The sequence below is a fragment of the Sorex fumeus genome, unplaced genomic scaffold, assembly GCF_029834395.1.
Source record: "Sorex fumeus unplaced genomic scaffold, SorFum_2.1 ptg000094l, whole genome shotgun sequence".
In the NCBI taxonomy this organism is placed as follows: Eukaryota; Metazoa; Chordata; class Mammalia; order Eulipotyphla; family Soricidae; genus Sorex; species Sorex fumeus.
Genome location: NW_026606151.1, coordinates 8,812,803 through 8,837,482, shown reverse-complemented (window position 1 = coordinate 8,837,482; position 24,680 = coordinate 8,812,803). Strand labels below are relative to the sequence as shown.

General features: G+C 52.2%; 1 protein-coding gene across 1 annotated transcript in view; it reads right to left on the bottom strand.

Moving 5' to 3' along the window:
* GMPR (guanosine monophosphate reductase) overlaps positions 1-23,805 on the bottom strand; it is a 49,533-nt gene extending 25,728 nt beyond the window's left edge. The window contains exons 1-4 of the mRNA XM_056132488.1: positions 23,653-23,805; positions 13,589-13,708; positions 10,872-10,955; positions 7,616-7,789 (exon numbers count right to left, since the gene is read on the bottom strand). Of these exons, the coding sequence (XP_055988463.1) occupies positions 7,616-7,789; positions 10,872-10,955; positions 13,589-13,708; positions 23,653-23,739 (465 nt within the window). The 5' untranslated portion in view covers positions 23,740-23,805. The remainder of the gene's footprint in view (positions 1-7,615; positions 7,790-10,871; positions 10,956-13,588; positions 13,709-23,652) is intronic.
* Between the last annotated feature and the right edge of the window lie 875 nt (positions 23,806-24,680).

The following is a 24,680-nucleotide window of genomic DNA, read 5'->3' as shown; positions in this document are numbered from 1 at the left end:
AGGTGGGATACTCGTGGTAGCTTGCTGGGCTCTACGAGAGGGATGGAGGAATTGAACCCGGGTTGGCTGCGTACAAGGCAAAGGCCTTACCCACTTATAAAAATAAATTATTTTGTGCTTGGGCTGGAGTGATAGCACAGCAGGTAGGGTGTTTGCCTTGCACACAGCAAACCTGGCCAACCCGAGTTCGATTCCACGCCCCTCTCGGAGAGCCCTGCAAGCTACCGAGAGTATCTCACCCACACAGCAAAGCCGGCAAGCTACCAGTGATGTATTCGATATGCCAAACACAGTAACAAGTTTCACAATGTTACTGGGCCCGATCAAGCAAAACAATGGGAGGACAGTGCTACAATTTTGTGCTTGCTAGGAGTGAAGACTTGGGAGGGGTTGGAAAAATGAGAACATGGCGGAGGAAGCTCAACTGGTGGTGGGGTTGGTATTGGAATATTGAATACTGCCTGTAACAAATGCACCATGAACAACATGGTGTTTAAATAAAGGGGTTGGGGGGAATGGACCCTCTTAACTTTTCCCTTTAGAGCACAGCTCTTTAGATACATTGATTTTGTTTTGCAACCTCAACACCATCACTCTCCAGGGCTTTCTTCACCTTCCCACGCTGGGCCCTGGAGAGACAGTACAGCAGGTAGGGCACTTGCCTTGCAAGTGGCCAACCTGGGTTCAATCCCCAGTACCACACAGGGTCCCCTAAGCTCCACCAGGAGTGATCCCAGAGCACAGAGACAGGAGTAAACCCTGAGCACCACCAGGTATATTCCAAAACCATACAAATTAAATCCCCCCACACTTCTTAAGTTCTATACCCATGAAATACTAACTTCTTTACACATTTTGTACAGGTTCTTCTGAGGCTCTCTGCCAAGAAAAGTCTTTCCTAGTGGGCAATATAAAGCAGCCAGATTGCTGGGGCTGGAGAGATAGCACAGCAGCTGGGGCATTTGCCTTGCACACGGCTGACCCGAGTTCGATTCCTAGCATCCCATATGGATCTCCCATGATCAAACCCAGGTCAGTCACATGTAACTCAGGCACCTGAATGCCTTATACCACCTCTCTAATTCTGCAGTCTATTCTGAACGGATTAGTTGTCAGAGACCTCCACAGGACCACCTCCATGAAGGCACTTCCCAGACTGGACATGGGGACCTCTGTGTCCCAGCAAGCCTGAGCTGATGGGGGCTGGGACAGCTGTAGTGGCATGTCCAGGGATGAAGGCTCAGAGGTGGCCCTTGGGACAGTGGTCAGACTGACCCCCAGGCCCACTTCTGGCGGAAGGTTCCCTGATGCCTTAAAGACAAAAGTTTCACATTGGTAAAAGCAGGGACGATGGTCCCTCCTCCAAGAGTGGGCATCACTCATCAGAAAAATGGCCTGTTTCGCTCATGCCTTTTCCCATGGTTCTGCCACCGGAAAGTATCCAAGAGCACCTTATTCTCTTTTCTTATAGAAAAGACCAGGCACACAGCCAAAGGCCTAATCACATTCTTCCAAGAGCCAGCAACTCTGAGGATCCTTTCCTGCCAAAGAGCTCAGAGGGCTGAAGCTCACACTTAGCATGCTGGAGGCCCGGGTTCAAATCTCTGTGCTGGGGCTCGAGCAATAGCACAGTGGGCAAGACATTTGCCTTGCACAAAGCCAATCCGGGTTTGATTCCCAGCATCTCATATGGTCCCCTGAGCACCGCCAGGAGTAAATCCTGGGTGCAGAGTCAAGAGTAACCCCTGTGCATCGCCGGGGTTGACCCAAAAAGCTAAAAAACAAAAACAAACAAACAAAAAAACCCACCTCCATGCTTCCTTGTCCCAGCACCAGGCCGGAAGAAGTCCCTGAGCATTGCTAGGTGTGGTCTGGGCGAGCCAGAGAACCCAGGTTTGTGCAGGACTCCTGGAAGTGCCCCCAAAGAGGCTTGGCACTGCTGCTCTGCCAAGCTCTGCAAGGATCAAACCAAGGTCAGTCACATGCAACTCAAATGCCTTAATGCCTTGTACCTGCATTTTGGGGGGGTGGGTCCCCACTTCCATTCATGGCTTCGGTGCGATCCCAGTAACTCAGGCCCTGTGCTGTGCACTTTTCCGCCTGGGGACATGGCCCAGAAGCTCTTGTTCTCTCACGAGGTGGACAACTGATGGCAAAAGCAAAGTCCTCACTCACCACCCTGGGCTGCAGGACCGGCAGGTTTCTGAATGAATCGCAGCCCTCAAGGGTCAGTGCAGGCAGAGAACGGCTGAGGGATAAACATCTAACCTCGCCAAAGTTTTCGCTCATTACCCGGGAAGCCAAGAATGACAGAAACACATCCCCAGGCTAGACGGCAGAGGCTAGCCTGGCTCTTGCTAGTGGGGAGGCTGCCCAAAAGGTCCTGGGAGCTCCCCTGCCCGCCTCTCCATCCAGCCACGCCCAGCAATCCGCTGGCACCCATGCCCTTCCCGCGTCCTTGTGGCCTGCTCCTTCCTTCCTGCCTGGCTCTCTCTCTACCCTGGCTCAAGCCCAAAGGGTGGAGCACAGGCCCTCTGAGCTATACCGGGCAGCTGGATCTGCTGCCAGTAGGGCCGTCTACGAGCTAAAGCACTTGATCAGTTGGGGGACCACCAAGAGAGTCCTCGGGGGCTCCAATGGGCTTCTGCCATGGCTCCCGTGTCCTTCCTTGTCTTAAAGTACAAACCATGTTCCATCCCCCCTCCACTCTATTCTCCATCCAACCTCCACCTCTGCCCTCTTTCTCATCACCCAGGCCCTCCCTGGTCCACCGCACTAACCCTGAAAAAAACATGCCCGGGGGCGGGAGCAATAGCACTGTGGGTAGGGCGTTTGCCTTACATGCAGCCAACCCGGGTTCGATTCCCAGCATTCCATATGGTCCCCTGAGCACTGCCAGGAGTAACTCCTGAGTGCATGAGCCAGGAGCAACCCCTGTGCATCACTGGGTGTGACCCCAAAAGCAAAACAAACAAACAAAAAAGCAAAAAAAAAAAAATCATGTCTGGCCTGAGAGATGGTACAGGGGGTAGGGGGCTTGTTCTGCACACCACCGGCCTGTGTTCCATCCCCCGCAGCACATATGGTCCCTCAGGTGCCACCAGGAGTGGCCCTCGACCACAGCCAGGGCCAGGAGTCAGCCTGGTCAGCCCAGAACATGGACGGGTGTGGCCCCCAAAAAATCAAAAAATGGAAAAAACAAAAAGAACAACAAAAAAACAATGGTGTGAACTGTTTTTACAAAACTCATCTTCTCTGAGGCCGATGAGTGTTCTCAGATGTCACTGCCCTCACCTTCCTTTTGATAAATGAGTTCTTGGGAAGGCCTGTGGTTTCCCCAGTGTGACTCAGTCCCTGTTGCCACAGGGACTCCTGGGCCACTGAGTTATTCATCTCCAGGGTGTTACAACCCACCCGAAAGGAGGCCAAGGCAGTAGGGGAAGTACAGCCTCCGGGAGAAGTGGGAAAGATGAGTGTCGGGAACCTGACAGTCGCACATCAAACCATGTGAGCAAGTCTCCATTGCGTGTGGAGCCAAAGCAGAGAACCAAGACAGAGAGGCTGGTGAGAGTTTTACAGAGGGCTGAGCCCTTGCCTCACACACAACCAACCTGAATTAGACAGTTTCCCCAGGCACCAGCAGGAGAGATCCCTGAACACAGAGTAAGCCCTGATCACTATGGGGGTACCCTCCAGTCCCCCCAAAAACCAACCCCCAAAAAAGAGAGACATACAGGAGGATCAACTTTCTATGGGAGTTCAAAGGTCGGCACAGTTTCACAGGGTCCTTTAGGAATGTGTCAACAAGAAGCAAAAGCAGAGATCCATAAGAAAGGAAACAAGGGCTGGAGAGACAGTACAACAGATAGGGCGTTTGACCCAGTTTGATCTCCAGCATCAAAATGGTCACCCAAGCACCGCTAGGAGTTAATTCCTGAGTGCAGAACCAGGAGTAACCACCTCTGAGCATCACTGGGTGTAACCCAAAAAGAAAACAAAAAAAAAAAAAGAAAAGAAAAAGAAAAGAAAGAAAGAAAACCAGTGCCATGGGGGGGGGGGGGGGAGGAGAAGGGATGATTTCATCTAGGTAGTGGGTAAAGGCATGAATCTCCACCACACCAAGAGTTACTTATTTATGACTATTAGACACCTTTGTCCCTTGTGAGCATTTCTGTCTGCAGGTTCTGTTTCGCAACTGTATGCGTGGATCACTAAAAGAAAAGAGAAACTTGGAGCCTTTAAGCACCTCCTGAAGGAAGGATACTTGGATTCCTACCCCTCCATCACGAACTCTTCCGCCCTCCAACTGAGGAGACACAGCTCATTTTCTCCTCTCCACAGGCCCCTGGAACCGTTTCTAGTGAACTGCAACGATCTGGCCCCATGAACTCAGATAAGCAGCCAAGTCAGCAGCGACCATCCTGGCCTGCCTTATCTCCTGCTCCACTTCCGGTCGGCAACGCCTGACCTGCCACACTTCCCACTATCCTCAGCATGTGCCTGACCATCTCTTCATCATCAACAACCACGGGAGTGGCCACGTTGACATGGTGGAAGCCAGACATTCCTGCTCTGGAGTTTGCCCTCTGCACACACTCCTTCTTTCACAGGCCCGAGAGAAAGACTGAGCACGGAGGTCTGGTGGTCAAAGAGCCGCTTTGGGGCCTTCCAGTTTGGGATCAGCATAGCTGAGTCATGACAGGTGGCCCAGCTCCAGCACACGTAGGGATGCTCTCGCAGGCCCATCACCAGGAGGAAGCAGAGCTGATGGTGGAAGTTCATTAAAAAGAAAGGGCCTCGTGCCAACAAGTCAAAGGGCAAAACTTGAGCTGGCAGGTTGGCTTTTTGTGGCCAGAGCGATAGCACAGTGGGACAGTGGGGAAGGCATTTGCCTTGCAAATGGCAGACCCAGGTTCGATCCTCAGCATCCCATACGGTTCTCCAGGACCGCCAGGAGTAATTCCTGAATGCAGAGCCAGGAGTAACACCTGAGCATCACTGGGTATGACCCCCCTCCAAAGAAAAGAAAAGAAATATAAGTTTCTTGTTTAATTCATACAGGAATAATTTAATCCAAGGGGCAGGGGGAACAGAATATATCTATAATATAAATGAGGCCACTAACCATCACAGTGTTTATTGTGGTCCCCTGTTGTTTCATGCCATGATCTTAAATCAAGATCACAATATCCAAGGGAAAATTGACCTTGAGGCTTCTTAAAAACAGCAGAAAGTTCCTCGAGCACCACCAGCCTGGCTTTGAAGCCCGGCCTTGCTGTTCTCTGCTGGGGTGTCTTCATGAAAAACCCCAAGATGACAAAACCTACGTGAACTTACGATTCCTTATCTGTGGTTAATGTAGGACGAAAGCCCTCACTCTTTACAGAGATACTATAAAAAGCAGACACCAACTCCTGAAACACAGCATCTTCTCATAATCACCATTATCATGATGTAAAAATAATGACACCGGCAGCATTATTAAGGAGGGTAAGATGAATCTGACCATTTTCTATACAAATTCTGGTACTGGCACAGCTGACTGACCTGGGAATTTTTTTTTTTAATTTTATGTTCAGTGCCGTGGTTTACAATACTATTAATAATGGGTTTCCAAGCTTACAGTGTTCCAACACCCCATCCTCCACTGCAGACAATTTTTGAACCCTCCTTGTACTACAACTGAAAAGTATTAAAATATCTTTAAAATCCTGGGAAATACTTTAACAGAAGATTTAGTCTATGAACATAAAAAATTACTGCTTCCCAACTTCCTTAAAAGGATGAAATTAAGACGAAATAAAGATCAGAATGCAAAACAAGGAGGGTTGGGGTAAATCATTGATGTGATAGGCCAATCACTATTGCCAATTTAGATCAGTAAAGAGACATAATGCAAAGTTTCCAGATGTCCACATCTACCCTAAAATTTCTGCTTCCTTCTTCTCAAAACCCACCTCCCGGCAGTACCAAATAAAGACAATCTAAGGGCGAAGGTGTTAAAATTAGGAAAAATACAGAAAAGTATCGAGAAACATAAGGTCGTACATAAAACAACCCACCACTTGCTTTGCAAATAATAGCCGACATTATTTTAGTCAATGTTTGACAGAATGAGCACTGTGCAATTAACTGCGTAGGCATTCCACTCTTCTAGCAGTTTCCACTAGCAAGTAGGGGCAGGGCATAGAAGAAATGGATACAGGATGCTAAAACCCAGCTATGTGTCTTCATTGTTTAAAAGATACTGTTTGCAGAGAGAGAGAGACAGAGACAGAGACTGAGACCAAGACAGAGACAGAGAGAGAGGAGAGAGAGGAGAGAGAGAGAGAGAGAGAGAGAGAGAGAGAGAGAGAGAGAGAGAGAGAGAGAGAGAAGGAAAGTGCCTGCCAATGATATGGGCTGGGGGAAAGGTGGTGTGGGAGGGAAACTGGGGACATTGAGGGTAGGGAAAGTGCAGTGGTGGAGGGATGGGTGTTAGAATACTGCATGACTAAGACCATGATTTGTAACTGTATCTCATGGTGAGCTATAGCACAGCGGTAGGGGTTTGCCTTGCACGCAGCCAATATGGCCAACCCGACTTCGATTCCTCCGCCCCTCTCGGAGAGCCCGGCAAGCTACCGAGAGTATCTCGCCCACACAGCAGAGCCTGGCAAGCTCTCCGTGATATATTCGATATGCCAGACACAGTAACAACAAAGTCTCCAATGGAGACGTTACTGGGCCCGGAGCAAATAATTGAAAAAAAAAAAAAAGATACTGTTTGCTGGGGCTGGAGAAACAGTAGCTGATACGGTGCTTCCCTTGCAAGCAGCTGACCCAGGATCCATCCCCAGCACCCTATATATTTCCCCAAGCACCATCAGAAGTGACTCCTGAGCACAGAGTCAGAAGTAAGCGCTAGCACAACTGGTGTGGCCCCGAAACCCCCCCAAAATAAAAATTCTGTTTGTTAAGGAGTAATATAGAGTAGACCTTCTTATAGTTTGTTTTGTTTGGGGGCCACGCCCAGCAGTGCTCAGGGTCTATACCCAGTTTCGTGCTCAAGGGTCATTCGTGGCAGAGCTTGGGGAGGGGCGGGGGATGGTCCATGCAGTGCTGGGGTTCTATCACATGCAAAGCATACGTTCAGTCCATTGAGCTCTCTCTCACTATCTCTCTCTGGCCTGTCCAGATCTTTTAAAAAAGTATTTCATGTTAAGAAACACTTGATATTTAAAGGTAAAGGTAAAGGCCCTCCCGTTGATCGTCGATTTGCTCGAGCGGGCCCAGTAACGTCTCCATTGGAGACTTTGTTGTTACTGTGTTTGGCATATCAAATACTCTCGGTAGCTTGCCGGGCTCTCCGAGAGGGGCGGAGGAATCGAACTCGGGTCGGCCATGTTGGCCGCGTGTAAGGCGAATGCCCTACCCGCTGTGCTATCGCATATCTGAGACTGACATGGGTCCTGTGGAGAGGACAGCCCATTTTCAGAACATCCATACCTCCTGCATGTCCCTTTCTTAATGACCTTCTGATACTATTCCAATTAAAGCCCCAAACTCCGGATGAGAACATCCCTCCCATCCCACTCTTTGCTTCCCCATCTCGAGAACGTCCCGTCGTACCTACCATAATCGTGTGTTCAGGGAATTTGGCGCGGACCAGTTTCACAAACTCCACGAAATGTTCGGAATAGCCATTGGCCACATCCAGGCAAATGAACTTCACCTGGGGCACGGCTTCCAGGATGCTGCTCATCTTCTCCAGATCATTCTTGCCACTGCCCGAACTCACGGCGATATGCTGCACCGGAAGAGCCAAGAGGCAGGGGTGAAGGACAGTCCTCGAAGGCCAGCCCCCTGCTCTGCCCACAAACTACTCTTCAAACATGGCAAGGGGCTCTCGGAACATCACCATCACCAATCAGGGTGTACACTGCACACCAGCTCTGGATCACGAAATGCATGATGTGCTCATCACACTGTGGGCACTGGTATTATTAGAGTGTCACTAGCCTTAACCCTGGACTCTATGCGTGGCCTATTCTAGGGCACCAGATACTAAACGTTCAGGGACGCCTCTCCTTGCCTTGGCAACTGCCCCTCAAGCTCTCGATGGAGAACCCTGAAGCTGGAGCTGCCAGAGAGGAGGCCTCGTGAGCTCAGACTCTCTCCAGCCCAGGCTGTGTGGCCACATCCTGAGCAGGCGGGCGGGAAGGACAGGGTCTTAAAAACCTTCAAGTCCCAGGGCCAGAGCGACAGCACAGTGGGTAGGGCATATGCCTTGCATTCGGCCGACCTGGGTTTGATCCCCGGCATCCCATATGGTCCCCCAAGCACCTCCAAGAATAATTCCTGAGTGCAGAGTCAGGAGTAACCCCTGAGCATCGCTGGGTGTGACCCCCCCCAAAAAAACCCCAACAAAACACACACACACACACACACACACACACACACACACACACACAAACCTTCAAGTTCCTTCCCCAGGGGCCAGCTGGGAAAGGCATGCTGTGGACCTTCCCACCTGCACTTGGGCCTCACAGCCTTTCTGCCCCTCTCCAGAAATCTGCTCTTTCGGGGAAAGCCTTGGTTTCAGTGCAACTCAGCCAAACTGCGCCTTGGACAAAATAGTCCTATTTCCAGCTGTTTCTCTAAATCAGGGCTTCCTAAACGTTTCCCCTCACCATCCCCTTTTCACTGGAGAAGTGCACCAGCAGCGTTAATTGATTTTTTTTTAGTGTATTTTCCCACAGCGGGGGTGTTCAGAAAACTTAAGACTGTTGCCAAATTCTTTGATCCCAGCTGGGGTCGTGACCCACCATTTAGGGAGTCAGACTCTAAACCATTAACCATGATGCTGCCAGCTGGGCTTTTATTCCCGTGGAAGGTCTGATGAAAACCCCAACCTGCCCCTATCAGGACTTTGCTGCTTCTTCTGCTCCTTTTCACTTCTGTCTCACAAGTGGAGATTTATAGCATTACTGACTTCTTTTTTATTTTTTTTTTAGGTCTGGAGTGACAGCACAGCCCATGGGGAATTTGCCTTGCATGTGACCGACCCAGGTTCGATTCCTCCGTCCCTCTCGGAGAGCCTGGCAAGCTACCAAGAGTATCCCACTCGCAGGGCAGAGCCTGGCAAGCTCCCCATGGTGTATTCAATATGCCAAAAACAGTAACAACAAGTCTCACAATGGAGATGTTACTGGTGTCCGCTTGAGCAAATCGATGAACAACAGGAGTACAGGGCTACATTTGGGTTTTTTTTTGCTCTTTGGGTCACACCCAGCAATGCACAGAGTTACTCCTGGCTCTGCACTCAGGAATCACCCCTGGCAGTGCTCAGGGGACCATATGGGATGCTGGGAATAGAACCTGGGTTGATCCTGTGCAAGGCAAACGCCCTACCCGCTGTGCTATTCCTCTAGCCCCAGGGAAACATTTAAAAAAAAACTTTAAATCAGCTTTGAATTGGGCAGGAGCAGGGTAGCAAGTCAAACAGCCACACCTAAAGGGCAGGTTCCAATAATGATGAACTGCCTAGAACTCAATGTTCCTCAAACTTCTTACACAGAAGAGCAGGAATGATTTGATCTCTTGGAGTGAGAATTATTGGGTCACCAAAAAAATCACCTTCTCAGGAATCCAAATCCGCATGGAATTAATGCAAAGGGGAAATAACTTCCAAAGCGGACCAAGACAAAGTCACCGGCTGCACAGAAGGGAGAGAGTTGGGACCTGTGGATCCCATCAGCACCAAGGCAGAACCCCCCAACAGCACCAGGTGGAACTCAGGTGCTGTCTATTTGGGCTTTCTGATATTTTTCACACTGCTCCCGTTAAAAAATAATAATAGCTGTACTGAGATATAATCAAATACTGAACCGCGACTGCACCAGATTTTGTTTACCATATTCATCCTGCAGTTGATGGATGCCTGGGGGGTATTTCTACCTTTGGGTAATTATGAATCACACTACTATGATTATTGGTGAACCGGTTTTTGTGTGGACACGGGTTTCTACTTCTGGTGAGCACAGCTTGGAATGAAATTTGCTGGGACACTCTTACTTTAGCCCTGTGAGGATCTGCCGAATTAGTCTCATAATTTTCTCATGCCCACCAGCAAGGCAGGAAAGTTCTACTGCAAGAACACTTGCCACCATGGGTCTTTCGATCCCACCGGTTCCAGCAGGGGGACTGTTTATTCAACGCCACATCAATGTTTGTGATCAGGTTTTTCTGCATCCAAAAGGCATGCGCAGACTGCATCCAGTCCTGGCAGATAGCAAGGGTGTGCCCCACGCTCTCATAATACAGCACTTCCCCTTTCAAGGGGAACAAATGTAAATCAATAAAACCACCAATAATGGGCTGGAGCAATAGTACAGAGGGCAAGGCATTTGCCTTGCACATGGCCAAGTTCAAGTTCAATCCCCAGCATCCCATATGGTCCCCCAGCACTGCCAGGAGTAATTCCTGAGTGCAGAGCCAGGAGTATCCACTGATCATCACTGGGTATGACCCAAAAAGCAAAACAAACAAACAAAAACAAAAACAAACAATAATCTCTGCAGGTATTAACAAAAATCCCAACATTCCTTGCAGAAAAATCCTAATGCTTTCAAAATAGGGTACAGGACAGGCTTTTTTCAGCAGCAAATCCCCAGCAATGAGGAAAGGTCTCAGGCCATTCCTGGCTTCCCAGCTTCACACAGTTCCCCCAAGAATTGGACATCTATGTGTTGGCAATTTGAATCCATTACAACCCCTCAGGCTTTTCTTCTCCCCCCCCCCCCGCCCACCCCCCCCCGCCACCCCCCCCCACCCCCCCCCCCGCCACCCCCCTGCAGCATATGTCGCTGGCAGGAAAGCTGGAGTCATACCTGCAGGCATTCTGGGTGATTCCTGGCAAACTGCTTCCAGTCATCCAGGGAGTAATGCTTGTGAATCGCTGTAAACATGGTGTGCTAGGAAACCAAAAAGCAAGTTAGGGTGAGAAGTCAGAGGGAGCCCTCTCCCTTCCTCCAGATGGCTGGGGTGATACTCCAACTCTACACAGGCACCTGCCCACCTTCCCCCACCCCCCACCACACACACACACCCAAGCCTGCAGGAGTGACCTCTGACTGCAGTTCCTGGAATAAGCCCCGAAGAACACAGCAGGATGTGGCCCCAAACTAAAAATGGGGGTGGGGGAGTAGAAAAATCTGGTGTTTCTACCATTCAAACCATTCAGGAGTCCCTACCCTTCATGCTTCATTTGTCTTGAATAAACTCCTAAGAGCCAAAAACAAAGGTGTAAGCAGTGAAATCACACAGCTTCCGTTGCAATCTGAGCAGTCAGCCAGCGCTGAAGTTAGGAGGCAAAGAGGACTCAGCCCAGCACCTAGGTTAGGCAAGGGCTGCACCCACAGGAGGTCCCACAAAGAAGGGGTGAACCTCTATTTTTATGGGAAAGTCTTTCTTGTTGCGAACAAGTGACACAGTTTTTGCTGTCAGCTAAATCCATCAGGGAGCCAGTATTCTTGATGGAGGGAATCCTAAATTAGTGACCATCGCACAGGCAAAAAAAAAAAATGTACAGAGGATGGACAATGTGGAAATACTCTCCACAAGTTGCGTTTCCTCTTCACTCTAGTAGAAAACTACTGTGTTTCCTATAGTCACACAAGCTCCATGGGCAGAAATGCAATAGTGGCAGGGTGGGGTCGGGGGTAAAGGGCAGAGTTCAATGAGTCTGATTTGAGGTTCAGGCTCCTTCTCTAAAAACTCTCCACCCAAGGGCTCCTAGGAATGATAAACTCACATCGGGCACTCATGGGCCGTGTCAGTGGGGAGGGGAAGAGCACATCGAGCTCTGCACTAACCAGTGGAGATGGGAATCCATTAAGGCTATTGGCTGTTCCCTCACCTCACCCGCCTCTACATGAAATGCCCCATCCATTAGTATAAACAGTGACTGATCACAGAGCAAAGCCAGGACCAAAGAAGTGGGGTGGTGGAAGGAACAGCAATTGTTTTTCTTTTTTTTTTTTTTTTGCTTTTTGGGTCATACCCAGTGATGCACAGGGGTTACTCCTGGCTCATGTATTCAGGAATTACTCCTGACGGTGCTCGGGGGACCATATGGGATGCTGGGAATCGAAGCCGGGTCGGCCTTGTGCAAGGCAAATGCCCTACCCGCTGTGCTATCACTCCAGCCCCTGGAACAGCAACTCTTTAAGCAATTAATCTATTAGCTCCTGAGAGAACAAAAGGGAATGCCCTGCCACAGAGGCAGGGTGAGGTGGGGGGATGGGGGGTGGGAGGGATACTGGGATCGATGGTGGTAGAGAATGGGCACTGGTGGAGGGATGGGTACTCGATCATTGTATAACTGAAACCCAAGCACAAAAATTTGTAAGTCTACAACTGTACTTCATGGTATTTCACCAATGAAAATTAAAAAAAAAAATTATTAGCTCCTGGGCCCTACCAGATCATGAGGTTGGAGGTGAAACCCCCCCCACCCCCACCCTATTCTTTTTTGAAGCTCATCACTTGTTTGAAAGTTCATTCCTTCCCATCACTGGGCTGGCAATAAACCCTGGTCCTTATACTCGCTGCCCACTGCAAGCTCTTTTCCCTCACTGCAGTCATCATTTCCCTCACACTCATTTTCTCAAGCATCATCCCCTGAAACAGACAATCCCCCCCCCACCCCCCCCCGTGGGCATCAAAGCAAAGCTGTCATGCAGCGCCTGCAAATGGCTGTCTCTGCTGAGATGGAAGATTCTGCCCAGAAATAAAAGTCTTTGCTTTTATTTCCCTCTCTTAAAACCTGGTTGCCAGCCGGGCTCTTTGCCAGAAATGAGCCTGGGATTGGCCAAAGAGGGTATCAGCTGGGTCTGGGATTTGTCACTTTAAAGAGGGAAACAACTGTCTTATTCTGGAGCCGATGTGGATTTGATGTTGGGATCCGTCTCCACCAGGAGGGGTGTCCTGGGGAGGGGCCCTTCCTCACCCTGATGCATTTTCCTCACCAGTAAGAGAAACCTACATGCCACAGAGCTGAGGCAGCTTTAGGTCACTCACTCATTCTACACTATTTGCCAATGTCCTACACCATATCCAGAATTCAGCCCCCCCACCCCCCACCCAACTGGTGTCTTTGAAAGGAATGATTGGGGTCTAGCACACACAGTGTGGGAATACGGCACCCCTAAGCCAGATCACCAGTGACACTCTCGGGAACCCATGACACCTCAACACATTTGTTGAATGCTACAGCACAGGCTGGATCAACAGCAGCTGAGCTGTCATTTCAAAAGCGCTGTCACATGTCTATCATGGCTTCATCACATGGTTCAACTACTTTGCAGATTTCTCTCCATCTCTCATTTCCAGAATGCTCAAGGACACTTTCAAGGGATGGAGGCAGATGCAGACCGCCTTGCGGAAAACAACAAAATCCAGACCCCCAGACACAAAGCCCACCCACGTTCTAAGATCCAAGAAGGGAGATGGGGTTCCCGCCAGCCAGAACCAGTCGCTGAGATGAACTCTCTAGCCCTCTCCTCTTTCTACATCTGAGCAGCCCTGGAGAGGGAGTCTGTCCCACCTGTGACATCACCACCGCCATCTCGAATGTCCCCACTGTGTCCATGTTGGCCACGATGATGGGGATCCCTGAGTAGGTCTGCTTGGAGTTTCGAAACGTGAAGGTTCGCTCAAGATCCACCTGAGAGGCAAGAGAGAGAGAGAGAGAGAGAGAGAGAGAGAGAGAGAGAGAGAGAGAGAGAGATAAAGAAGTGCTTTGCTTGCGGTGGGGGTGGGGGGGGGGGGGTTGTGCAGAATTGCTTGAGTTAGGAGGCAGTGGGGAAATCCACAAAGGCTGGCAACGTCCCTCGGGCCCCGGGATTCCCCAAACAACTGGCCACAAAGACCCCCGGGGAAGCAAATGCAGGGAACAAATTATGATGGGGATGAGAAATGAGTCGGCCTCCTGACCAGCCTCCGGTGCACGGCCCCCAGATGTTTTGCCATTAAACCCAGCCCCCCTTCACCCAGGAAGGGCTCACAGTTCTCTGCCTCTCCAGGGTGCTGGAGCTCTGTGTCCAGGTTGGTTCATAGGACTCATTACCCGAAGACATACATGTGGTCAATTCCCTCTTCCTACTGCTGGAGCAAGCACTCCCCATGGAGAGGATGAGGGGATTGGGGGAGGAGTACCCTACTCTTCCTGGCCAACACGACCCTCCACAGCCCTCCCTTAAATCCCCACCTGCTGCCAGAACCCCTCAGCCAAATGCACCCTGCATAGAGCAGAAAAGCAGGAATGCCTTCACCTTTCAACCTCCTCCAAGTATGCTCCTCTTTCAAAGAGCTGGGAGAGGGCAGCGCAACTGTGGAACTCTTTAGGTAAATATTGTTCCTGGGACTTGCCAACAGCCAGAGGGTGGATCCTCCAAATGCTCTCGTGACCCCAACTGTAAAATCTTATCACGCCGAAGGTTGTATGTTCACGGGCTCACTGGACGGCACTGTTTCACCACCTGCGTTCGGTGCTCTTGAGCCACTGTGTGTGGCCTGGATCGGAACGGCTGTTGGCCAAGGGCAGACGGAAGAAAAAACGGGGGCCAGGCCGGTCTATATCAATAGTAGTTTATTCCAATCCTCTTCACTCCTGTCTTTCTCTGCCTCCTTCTCTCCTGGGCCCCAGTCTTGGAAGCTCTCTCCTTCTGGCTCTGACTCTGGATCTCTGGAGCCCGAGCTCTCTCACTTCTGACCCCCTTTTCCGAGCTTACGTCTTAGTTTATATAGCAGTCACATAAGGCGGTGACATAAAGGTGGGTTGAATACTGACGAATCAACAAAGAGAGGTAAGACCACTCCTCCAGGAGATTAACTCAAGGATAAAATCTCATTTACAGAGATTACTTCAGATTACTAGGAGATCCACCCAAGGGTGGGATCCCAACAAGGGTGTGTTCTTCCTTCAGTTAGTAATCTACTTAAATAGTTGTAATAAATCTACTTCTAATATTTCTAGCAATGTCATTCTGTATGAGCACAGTAAGAGATATAAATTTAGTTTGGTTCTTCCTGAGAACATCTCACTATACATTTCGCAGTCCTCAGGCCAGGTTAATCTTCCTAGCTCCAGCAGGGTCCTAGTCTCATCGTTACTTACTTTTGGATCATGACAGCATTTGTCCATGATCATGCCCTCAACTTATAGTTGAATATCGTGGCTCTTTGGCCTGGCCCATTTCGATGCCAGGGTAGCTCACTGCTTGCCCTGGGTCCATTCAGTCCCTCGTCGGGACCCTGCTTTTGGGGTGTTAGGAACTAAGGGCAACTGAGTCAAGAAATCAGATGCCCAGGAGTAAATATTATTCGGAGTCAATCAACTCCCAAGTTACAAAGCATAATATTAACTGTCTTCCTGTGTCCACACAGAAAGGACATTGCTTACAATACAAGTTCAGTGTTCTTAGATGGGTGTGACCTGACAAACCTAAGCTACCTGAGGAAGGACAAAAGAGTGTTATCCTACACCCAACTTTGCAGCCTTTCTGACTAGCTCAGCTCCCAGGAGCCGAGAGCAAGAGCTCGGCCGGTGTGGCAGGCTCTGGGTCTGAGTGACATAGTCCAGTTGGCAGGGAGCTTGCCCTGAACGCAGTCAACTGACCGGGGCTCGAACCCCCGCATCCCATATGGTCCTGCTGGGAGTGATTTCTGAGTGCACAGTAAGGAGAGACGCCTGAGCGTTACCTGGCGTGGTGCAAAACCGAACAAAACACCAGTGTGGAGGACTCGGCAGAGATGCTCACAAAAGCTGGCCATGTCAAAATCATTTTTATTTTTGTCCCCAGGCAGACCCCAGGCAGATTCTCTCGAGTGAATGTTCCCAGCCTTCCCCCGCCTGCTTTAATCCTTGCAGGTCACCACCTGCCAGCTCCACGTCCCACTGGGTTTATGCTTAGTTTTGGCCCGTGCGGCCACTGCGCAGGAATCCAGAGGCCACAGAGATGCAAGTGGGAGTCTGGGCAGCATCAGGTGGTTCTTCTGGACCCCTGCTGCCTGGCCCTGCCCGGTTCTGGTTCCAGCCTTACCCTGGTCTCCAGCCTTATCCCCTCTCCACTTTGGCAGCTGCTGCCTCCAGACCTCTTTCATGCCAGGATGCCTCGATTCGATTCCCTTATTTGATTTCTGGTCCACACCCAGAGGGCACTGGGGAAACCCAGGCTGTGCCAGGTATTGAACCACGGTCAGTCGGTCAGTCGCATGCAAGGCAAGCACCTCCACCTAAATCTCTCTCTCTCTCTCTCTCTCTCTCTCTCTTCCTTTTTTAAATATTCAGCACTATAATATTCAGCACTGGGCTGGAGCGACAGCGCAGTGGGTAGAGTGTTTGCCTTGCATGCGGCCGACCCACGTTCAACTCCTCTGCCCCTCTCGGAGAGCCCGGCAAACTACCAAGAGTATCCCGCCTGCACAGCAAAGCCTGACAAGCTCCCTGTGGCATATTCGATATGCCAAAAACAGTAACAACAAGTCTCACAATGCAGATGCTACTGGTGCCCGCTCGAGCAAATCGATGAACAGGAGGACAGTGCAATGCTAATATTCAGCACTCGTTCCTTTGACTGGTGAATACAGTCTGTAAAGAAGTGGGCACATCCCCCAGGAGAGCAGGTTAGAGAACACAGATGTGCTTCTACCATGACATGGCCTGAACCCGAGTCTCAAGAGCGCACAGCAAAGGGCCCCTTCCCACCACGGTTCTTCCGCATCTTCACCCCTTCTCTGTTTTCCATGGAGATTGGCTCTCCCTGGCATGGGGACAGCTTGGGCTGTGCAGTGGCTCTGAGTCTCTGGCTTCTCCATGCAGGGCTCTGAGACCTCAACCTCCAGGGTGAGCAATAGGAGGATGCTGGCTGCACTGGCCTTTGGCTGCACTGAGGGCAGACACTGACTGTTGGGTGCAGGGAGGGCAGACACTGGCTGTTAGATACAGTGAGGGCAGACACACAGTGAGGGCAGGCATACAGTGAGGGCGGACACTGACCCTTACCTGAAGGGAAGGCAGACACTGGTCCTTACCTGTCAGGAGGGCAGACACTCATCCTTACCCTTACCTCCCTTACCTGCAGGGAGGGCGGACGCTGGCCCTTACCTGCAGGGAGGGCTGAAAATGACCCTTACCTGCAGGGGCAGACACTGGCCCTTACCTGCAGGGAGGGCGGACACTGACCCTTACCTGCAGGGAGGGCAGACACTGGCCCTTACCTGTCAGGAGGGAGACACTGATCCTTACCCTTACCTCCCTTACCTGCAGGGAGGGCAGACACTGGCCCTTACCTGTGAGGAGGGCAGACACTGACCTATACCTGCAGGGAGGGTAGACACTGGCCCTTACCTGCAGGGGCAGACACTGGCCTTACCTGCAGGGAGGGCAGAGGAGCTGCTGTGGTTGCAGGAGATGTGTGTCAGAGAAAGGAACCCTTCTCCTCGTCCCTTGTTATAACTCTTGGTTTTATGTCAGCAAGGGCCCCTTCCACATTCTGGAAGGGAACTGGAGGGGTCTCTCAGTTCAAAGGCTCTGCCCCTCCACACCCGCAGACCTCCTGGCTGCACAGGCTAATGTCCGCCTGACTCCTCAGACTCGGTTATTCTTAAACGCCTCACAGGATGCACAGGGCAAACCACTCTCTGCCCCGGCCCAGGTCAGAGAGGCTGTTTCTGGCGCTCCAAAGCCCGGGGATAGCATACAAAAACCGCCCCTTTTCTAAATCAACCATTCCTTCCTCTCTCCTCTCGACCACAAGACAGATTCCTCCTGATACTGAATTCTAAGAGGAGAAATAAAATGATCTTCCCTGGCCTTATCCACTCCCTTTCCTGCCCCCACTAGACCAGCTGTTCGCCGAGTGACCCAAAGTATTTTAAACATCCCAGCCTCCCAGGAATGAAACCTGGCATTTAATCCGCCACAGCCGGTGAGCACCCCGAACCGAGCAGGGCTTCTTCAACTGTTTTCCACATGCAACCCCTCTTCACCCCAGAAATTTCTATGCAACCTCAGATAGACAGATATATAATAAAAATTGACATACAAATCCAACATTTACTATCAACCCTAAAGAAATTTATTTTTTAAAAAAGTTACCTTGGGGCTGGAGCAATAGCGCAGCGGGTAGGGCATTTACCTTGCACGCGGCCAACCTGGGTTTGATTCCCAGCATCCCATATGGTCCCCCGAGCACTGCCAGGAGTAATTCCTGAGTGCATGAGCCAGGAGTAACCCCTGTGCATCGCCAGGTGTGACTCAAAAAGCAAAAATAAATAAATAAATAAATAAGTTACCTGGTCCCATAAAGGGTTGCAAGTCACATTTTAGGAAACTAGAAAAATGGGGGCTGGAGAGATAGTACAGTGGGCAAAGTGCGTGCCTTGCACACAGCTGGCCCCGGGTTCTATCCCCAACACTACAGGTGATTTTGCAAGCCCCGCCGGGAGTGATCCCTGAGCAGAGTGAGGAATAAGCCCTGAGCACGGCCAGGAATGAACCCCAGACCCCCCCGCCCTCCCCCCCAAAAAAAGCAGTAAGGAAAACAAGCCCCTCTGAACACCACTGGCTAAGCCTGAATGGAATCTGTAATGTGTGCCCTAAACACACCTTGAGGAAAACCTGTCAGTCCTCAGGCTGACATTTCCAAGCCCAAGTACGAACTGAGCGTTTGTCCCGTGCCCATCTGCCATGCTGCTAAATATTCCAGTGTCCTGAGTCAGGCGAGCAGGCTGCTACGTACATTTTGTTCCAGCCTCCCACCTCAACAAACAATTTCATTCGTGTTGGAGAACACCAAAACACGATGGTGGGGGGGGGGGGGGGGTTGGGGCGGTTTGGGCCGGGAGCTTCCGCACACCAACAGCCAATTCTTATGCACACACACACAAACACACACACTCACACAATCACACACAAACACACATATACACATACACACATATACACACATACACACATGTACACATACAAACACACATACACACATAAACATACACACACTCCTCTCTCTCTCTCTCTCTCTCTCTCTCTCTCTCTCTCTCTCTCTCTCTCTCTCCCTCTTTCCTTCCCTCTCCCTCTCCCTCTCAGAAGCAGCATGGAGCACTGGAACCACCTACCAAAAAGGGGGAGAGGCCCCGGCAGGCCTGGGATTAAGCACCACGTCCAGGTACTGAAGTCCAGGCAGAGCTGTAGAGAGGCTGCCCTCGGAGAATACAAGCATCCTCCAGAGAAAGAGGCCGGAACAGTGTAGGCCGCAACTGCCCAGACCTATGCACAGCTCCAGTTCAACATGATTCTCCTTAAAGAGATGATTTATCTGTCCCACTGGTCCCCGTGGGCTTGCCTTTCCTTGCTCTAGCCCCGGTGCCTCCAAAGAGTGCAGAGTCATCTGTGTTGAGCTAAGGGGGGTCACTGAGTTTGGGCCTCCAGCCACCCCAGGGCAGTGATCAGTGGGATCAGTCCAACCCTCCGAGGGTGCCCTGACTGCGGGTAGCTTCTTGGGTCCTCAAGATCCAGACAAATCTTCGCAGAGTCAGAGAGTCCCGGGATCCACCCTGAAAAGGGGTCCTGAGGCCAGTCCTGGGCACCTGCATGCCCCCCAGAATCAGCAGGGAGATCATTTCTGAAACATAAACATTCAGGTCACCCCAAACAATGAACGAGGATATCGATGCTGGGAAATGGCACGTGTGAGTCCACTTCATGCAGTCACCAAATCCACACAAACCCTCTGCGAAGCAAAATTCAGAATCGATGGTGGTAATTAATTGGGTCCCCCACCCCCAAAGGAGGTCTTAACTCCCGAGGGTGTGATCATAAGCCTCTGGGGACAGGCAGAGTTACAAGGAGGTCACGCACATGGGACTGAACCTAACAGGACAGGAAAAAAAGAGAGCGAGAAAATGTGAATGCAAGGTGCACAGAAAAGAGAACGTGGCGGGCAAATGAAGACAGAGGCCAAGAGGATGCGGCAACAAGCCAAAGACACCAGGACTGCCTGGAAGCACCCAGAGCCCAAAGGCCTGGATCACACCCACCTCAGTTTCCAGTCAAGACCACCCCTGCCTCCTCCTCAGCTGGAGATCCTGGTTGCTCATACCTTACCATAGCCTCATCAGGAAATGAAACCTGACCCAAGGTAATGAAACAATCAGTGCCAGGCTTAGACTAAGAGCCTCCACTTCTCGTTAGGCCAGGCTCCCAGGCTCCAATTCCCTGAGGCCTACCTACCTGTTGGGGAGCTTTGCTGGACTAGGGCTTTCCTCACTGAGCCACTGGCCAAAAAAAAAACATTCCTACCCAGATTTGGTTCTGGGGAAATTCTTTGCTTCTCTGTTTTGGCTTGGGGGCCACACCCAGCGGTGCTGAGGGCTTCCTCCTGGCTCTTTGCTCAGGGATCAGTCCTGGAGAGGCACAAAGACCATCTGGGGTGCTGGGGACTGAACCACGGTTGGCCACCAAAAGTCCTATTGGTCTTACGCAGAGTCCTAGCTCTCTGGCCTATGGCATTTAATAAGGCCTCCATGCTCTTTCTGCCTGGGTCCCTTCCTTGTCTTAAGGCACAAGAAGGGGACCAGAGTGATAGTCCAGTGGGGAAGGTGTTTGTCTTGTACACAGCGAACCTAGGCTTGATCCTGGCATCCCATCTGGTTCCCCAAATACCACCAGGAATAATTATGAAATACAGAGCCAGGAGTAACTCCTGAGCATTGCCGGGTGTGGTCCCCCAAAACAAAACAAAACAAAATACTTTTTTTTTTCCTGCTTTTGGGGTCACACCCAGTGATTACTCAGGAATTACTCCTGGCGGTGCTCAGGGGACAACATGGTATGCCGGGAATCAAACCCAGGTCTGTCAGATGAAAGGTAAACGCCTACCTGCTGTACTATCACTCCGACCCCAAAATAAAACATCTTAATCAAAGACAAGGGAAGGGCAATAAAGTCAGAAACAGGGGCCTCGGAGAGAAAACTGCATCTGGAAATGATAAAAACGCTTTGAGGCCAGAGCAACGGTACAGAGCTAGTGAAGGGTATGGACAATGGAGGAATAAGTGAGGTGGCAGCTTTGCTGGTATAAGCCTGGAGAGGCCAGTAGGCCATCCCCACCTTCTGCCCTTCTCCCCTTTGCCCTCCTGTCGCCGTCCTGTGGCTCTACAGCAGGGTCCAAGGCCCGGAGCAGGAGCCAGTGGCCTCTCTCTCCTCTCTGCTGCTCCATCCGCAGCCCACTTGGAAGCAAACAGGGACCTCCTGTGCAGAGAGATCAAGTAGGTGGACAAACAAAACTCTCCCTCCCCAGGGCTGGAGAGATAGCACAGCGGGTAGGGCATTTGCCTTCCACATGGCCAACCTGGGTTCGATCCCCAGCATCCCATATGGGCCCCCCACCCCCAAGCACTGCCAGGAGTGATTCCTGAGTACTTGAGCTAGGAGTAACCCCTGTGAATCGCTGGGTGTGACCAAAAAAACAAAACAAAACAAAACAAAGCCCACCTAAAAAAAATAAATCTCTTCCTCCCCAGCTCCTAGACGGGCACGTTCCCTCTCAGGGCTCCTCGCAAACCGCCACCTGGTGAGTCTCGATGTGTACAGTGGGTATCACTCATGCCACAGCGGGTATCATTCTGCAGCGGGTATCGCTCATGCCACAGGGCACGCACTTCAGAACTTCACGGCAGGGAGGGGGACCAGCCAACAGGAAAGCTGGGGCCTCAGCAAACCCAGATAGAACCATCAGGGACCAGACCTGCAGGAGATCCAGGCCAGAGGCAGGGGAGAGTGCAGGGGAGGGGAGGGGGGGCGGTCAGACAGCGAAACCAGGAAGAGAGGTAAGTGCAAAGGCAATGCCGGGTGACTCCAAACTCCAGGCACAACAGAGCTGGCACACTCCCACCATCATTTCTCAAGGGCACAGACCTCCCGCTCGGGCCGGCCACGGCAAGGTGCCTTTGGAAGTTGAAACGACACACCTCCTGGCAAATCCCACCCAAATGAGAGACCCAAGGATGTGTAAGACATCACACAGTTCCCCAGGAAGACAGAGCTCCGTTCTGAGGACCTAAATTCTGTTTTGTGTTCTGAACATATGCTTTGTTTTGTTTTTTCTGGTTCCAAAAAAAAAAAAGTACATGCACTTGTTTGAAACATTTTCTTCTTCACATGTGTCTTAGGGAATGAATTGGGAATAACAAATATCCAAATGTCCCCACTCCCACCCCCAATTGGCCTGGCCCATCGGCAGCTTTTACATCCAGAGGCCTGGGCCTGCCAACCAAACTGTTTGTCTTCCACAGTTTGGCAGCACCTGAAAAGACAGACATTGGGGGACAGGGTGGGGGCCCACGGATAGTCCCTCAGGATCCCAGGGAGGGTGCTGGGTGATGAGACACAGGCCTCCCTCCCTCCCTCCCTCCCCTCTTCCCACCCCATGTCCCAGTCTCTCCCTTCTCTGGTGCCCACAGGCCAGCCCTGTCCCCCCTGGAGGTTCTGGGCTCGGGCTAATCCAAACAGGTCCCAGCTGGCTGGCGGCACCAGGCCCTGCAGTTGGGCCTGGCACGCGCCGAGTCCTGTGCAGGGTTGGATTTATTTATGGTAGCTGGGATGGGACACCACCACCAGCCCGCAGCGACAGCAGGCCGGGAGCTCTCTACCGGGACCAGACAGAGCCCGGGGCGGCCCGCAAGGGAGGGGGAGGAGGAGGGGAACGCATCTTTCAGAGAAACTTCTAGATCCTTCAAGGTTCGACCTTCCACTCCCCCCCCCACCCCCGCCACCCCCGCCGGGGTATCCCTCCCTGCCCCCACCCCCACCCCCACCCCCGGGCTATTTCCAGGCTGGTCTGCACCTGCAGCGCGGGGCGCGCGGCAAAAGGCTCCACAAGGCACGGCCAGCAATCAACCAGAGGCTGCCCGAGGCTCGGCTGGACTTTGGAAGTCCACCCCAGCGGGGTGCCCCGGCGCCTCGGGTCCCCTCGGCCCCAGCAAAGCCGCCCGGGACGCGGAGCGCGGTGCCAGCACGGTGCCCGGGAGATCGGGCGATTCCCCAGGATCCAGGCATTTTCGAGAGCCCACACCACCACCACCACCACCCACCCACCCACCCCTACCCCCCACCCCGGCCCTTAGGCCCCCCGTGGCCGGCTCGGGTGCCCCCTGCAGCGGCGGATCTCAGCACTGAGTCACCGCCGCCGACCGCAGGGCTCCGTCCTGTTTTCCTCCGCTTCCCCTCGGACGCCCCTGCCCGCCGGCCCTGGCGCCTCTCCCGCTGCCCGCTGGCCCCGCTGGACGCCACCGGGGTCCCCCCCCCCAACCCCACCACCGGTCCACCCCACCACACCGACTTAAGAAATTGCTGAGCCCCCTTCCAGGCACCTTCCTCCCCTGTCCTGGCAGAGAACCAGCCCTTCTCCCGAGGCCGGCAGGGAGGAGGAGGACAGGGCGGGCCGGCACCCCCCTCCGGCACCCGGCAAAGCTGTCAAAGTTCCCAGCTCCCGCCGCTGGCCAGTGTCAGTGACCCTCGGCACCGCGCTCCCCGGGAGGGAAGGGAGAGGGGGAGATGGCCCCCTACCCCCACCTCCCCACCCAGCACGGCTCGGTCGGGAGACCCACCTCGGATCGGCTCTTGAGGCTGCTCCGCTTGGGTCGCAGCAGGACATCCTTGAAGTCCAGCTTGAGGTCCGCATCGATGCGGGGCATGGTGCGTGTCGGCGCGCTGCGGGCCCGGCGCTGTGGCTCGGGCAGCTCCTTCCTGCAGCGCAGGGGCGGGGCCTGGACGCGGGTGGGCGTGGCCGCGATGAGCGGGGGCGGGACGGGGCGTGGTCTATAGTGGGCGTGGCCGGGCGGGAGGAGGGCAGCGCGATGTGTGTGTGGGGGGGGGGGGGGGGGTTGTGCGGGTGGGTATACCAGCCCGGATCTGGGGCGCCTGCACGCGTGGAGTTGGCACCATCGGAGGTGACCCGGGCTGCGTTCTGGCTCCAGCCCCCGGCACTCGGAATAGAGAGATGATGAGGACAGGGGATCATCGGGGTGGAGGGGATGGTTAGGAAGTGACCGCTGTGACTTTTTTTCACCAGACACCGTTTCCTCTCCAGTCTCTACAACGTTAATTATACAGTGACTGGCTTGGGACAGGGGATGGAGGGACTGGGGTGGGTGTGGTCCTGCACCCCTTGGTCCTGCCCCAGAGCTCCTGAATAAATGAGGAAATTTATTTGCGCCTGCCTGGTCCCTGGGGAACAGCCATTCTCAGGGACATTTGGCTTCTCCCTTATTTCCAGCCCACTGTGCCCAGCGGGTGCTGAGCTTGGAGTGGGGACAGCTAAGGAAATGCCTCTAAGCAGGTTTAATCGATGTGGCAGCAGTGGGATTGTCTGGCAAGTCTGTACTTTAGAAGTTTACTTGTTTGACTATTCCAGTCGCCTGATCCTGGGATTTGAAAGATATGAGAAATTGCTGAAGTATTTCTGTAGAAGCTGGTCTATACTTTAATTCCCTAACTGACCTCGCTGGAGTATAGACCGGAGTGAAGTTAAGGAAATAGGAACCATCTTGCAAACAAGGAAAAAGAGGGTCATATAAACAAAATAACTTACCCACGGTCCTAGCAAAGTTAAATATAATCTCCCGGTGCTTAAAAC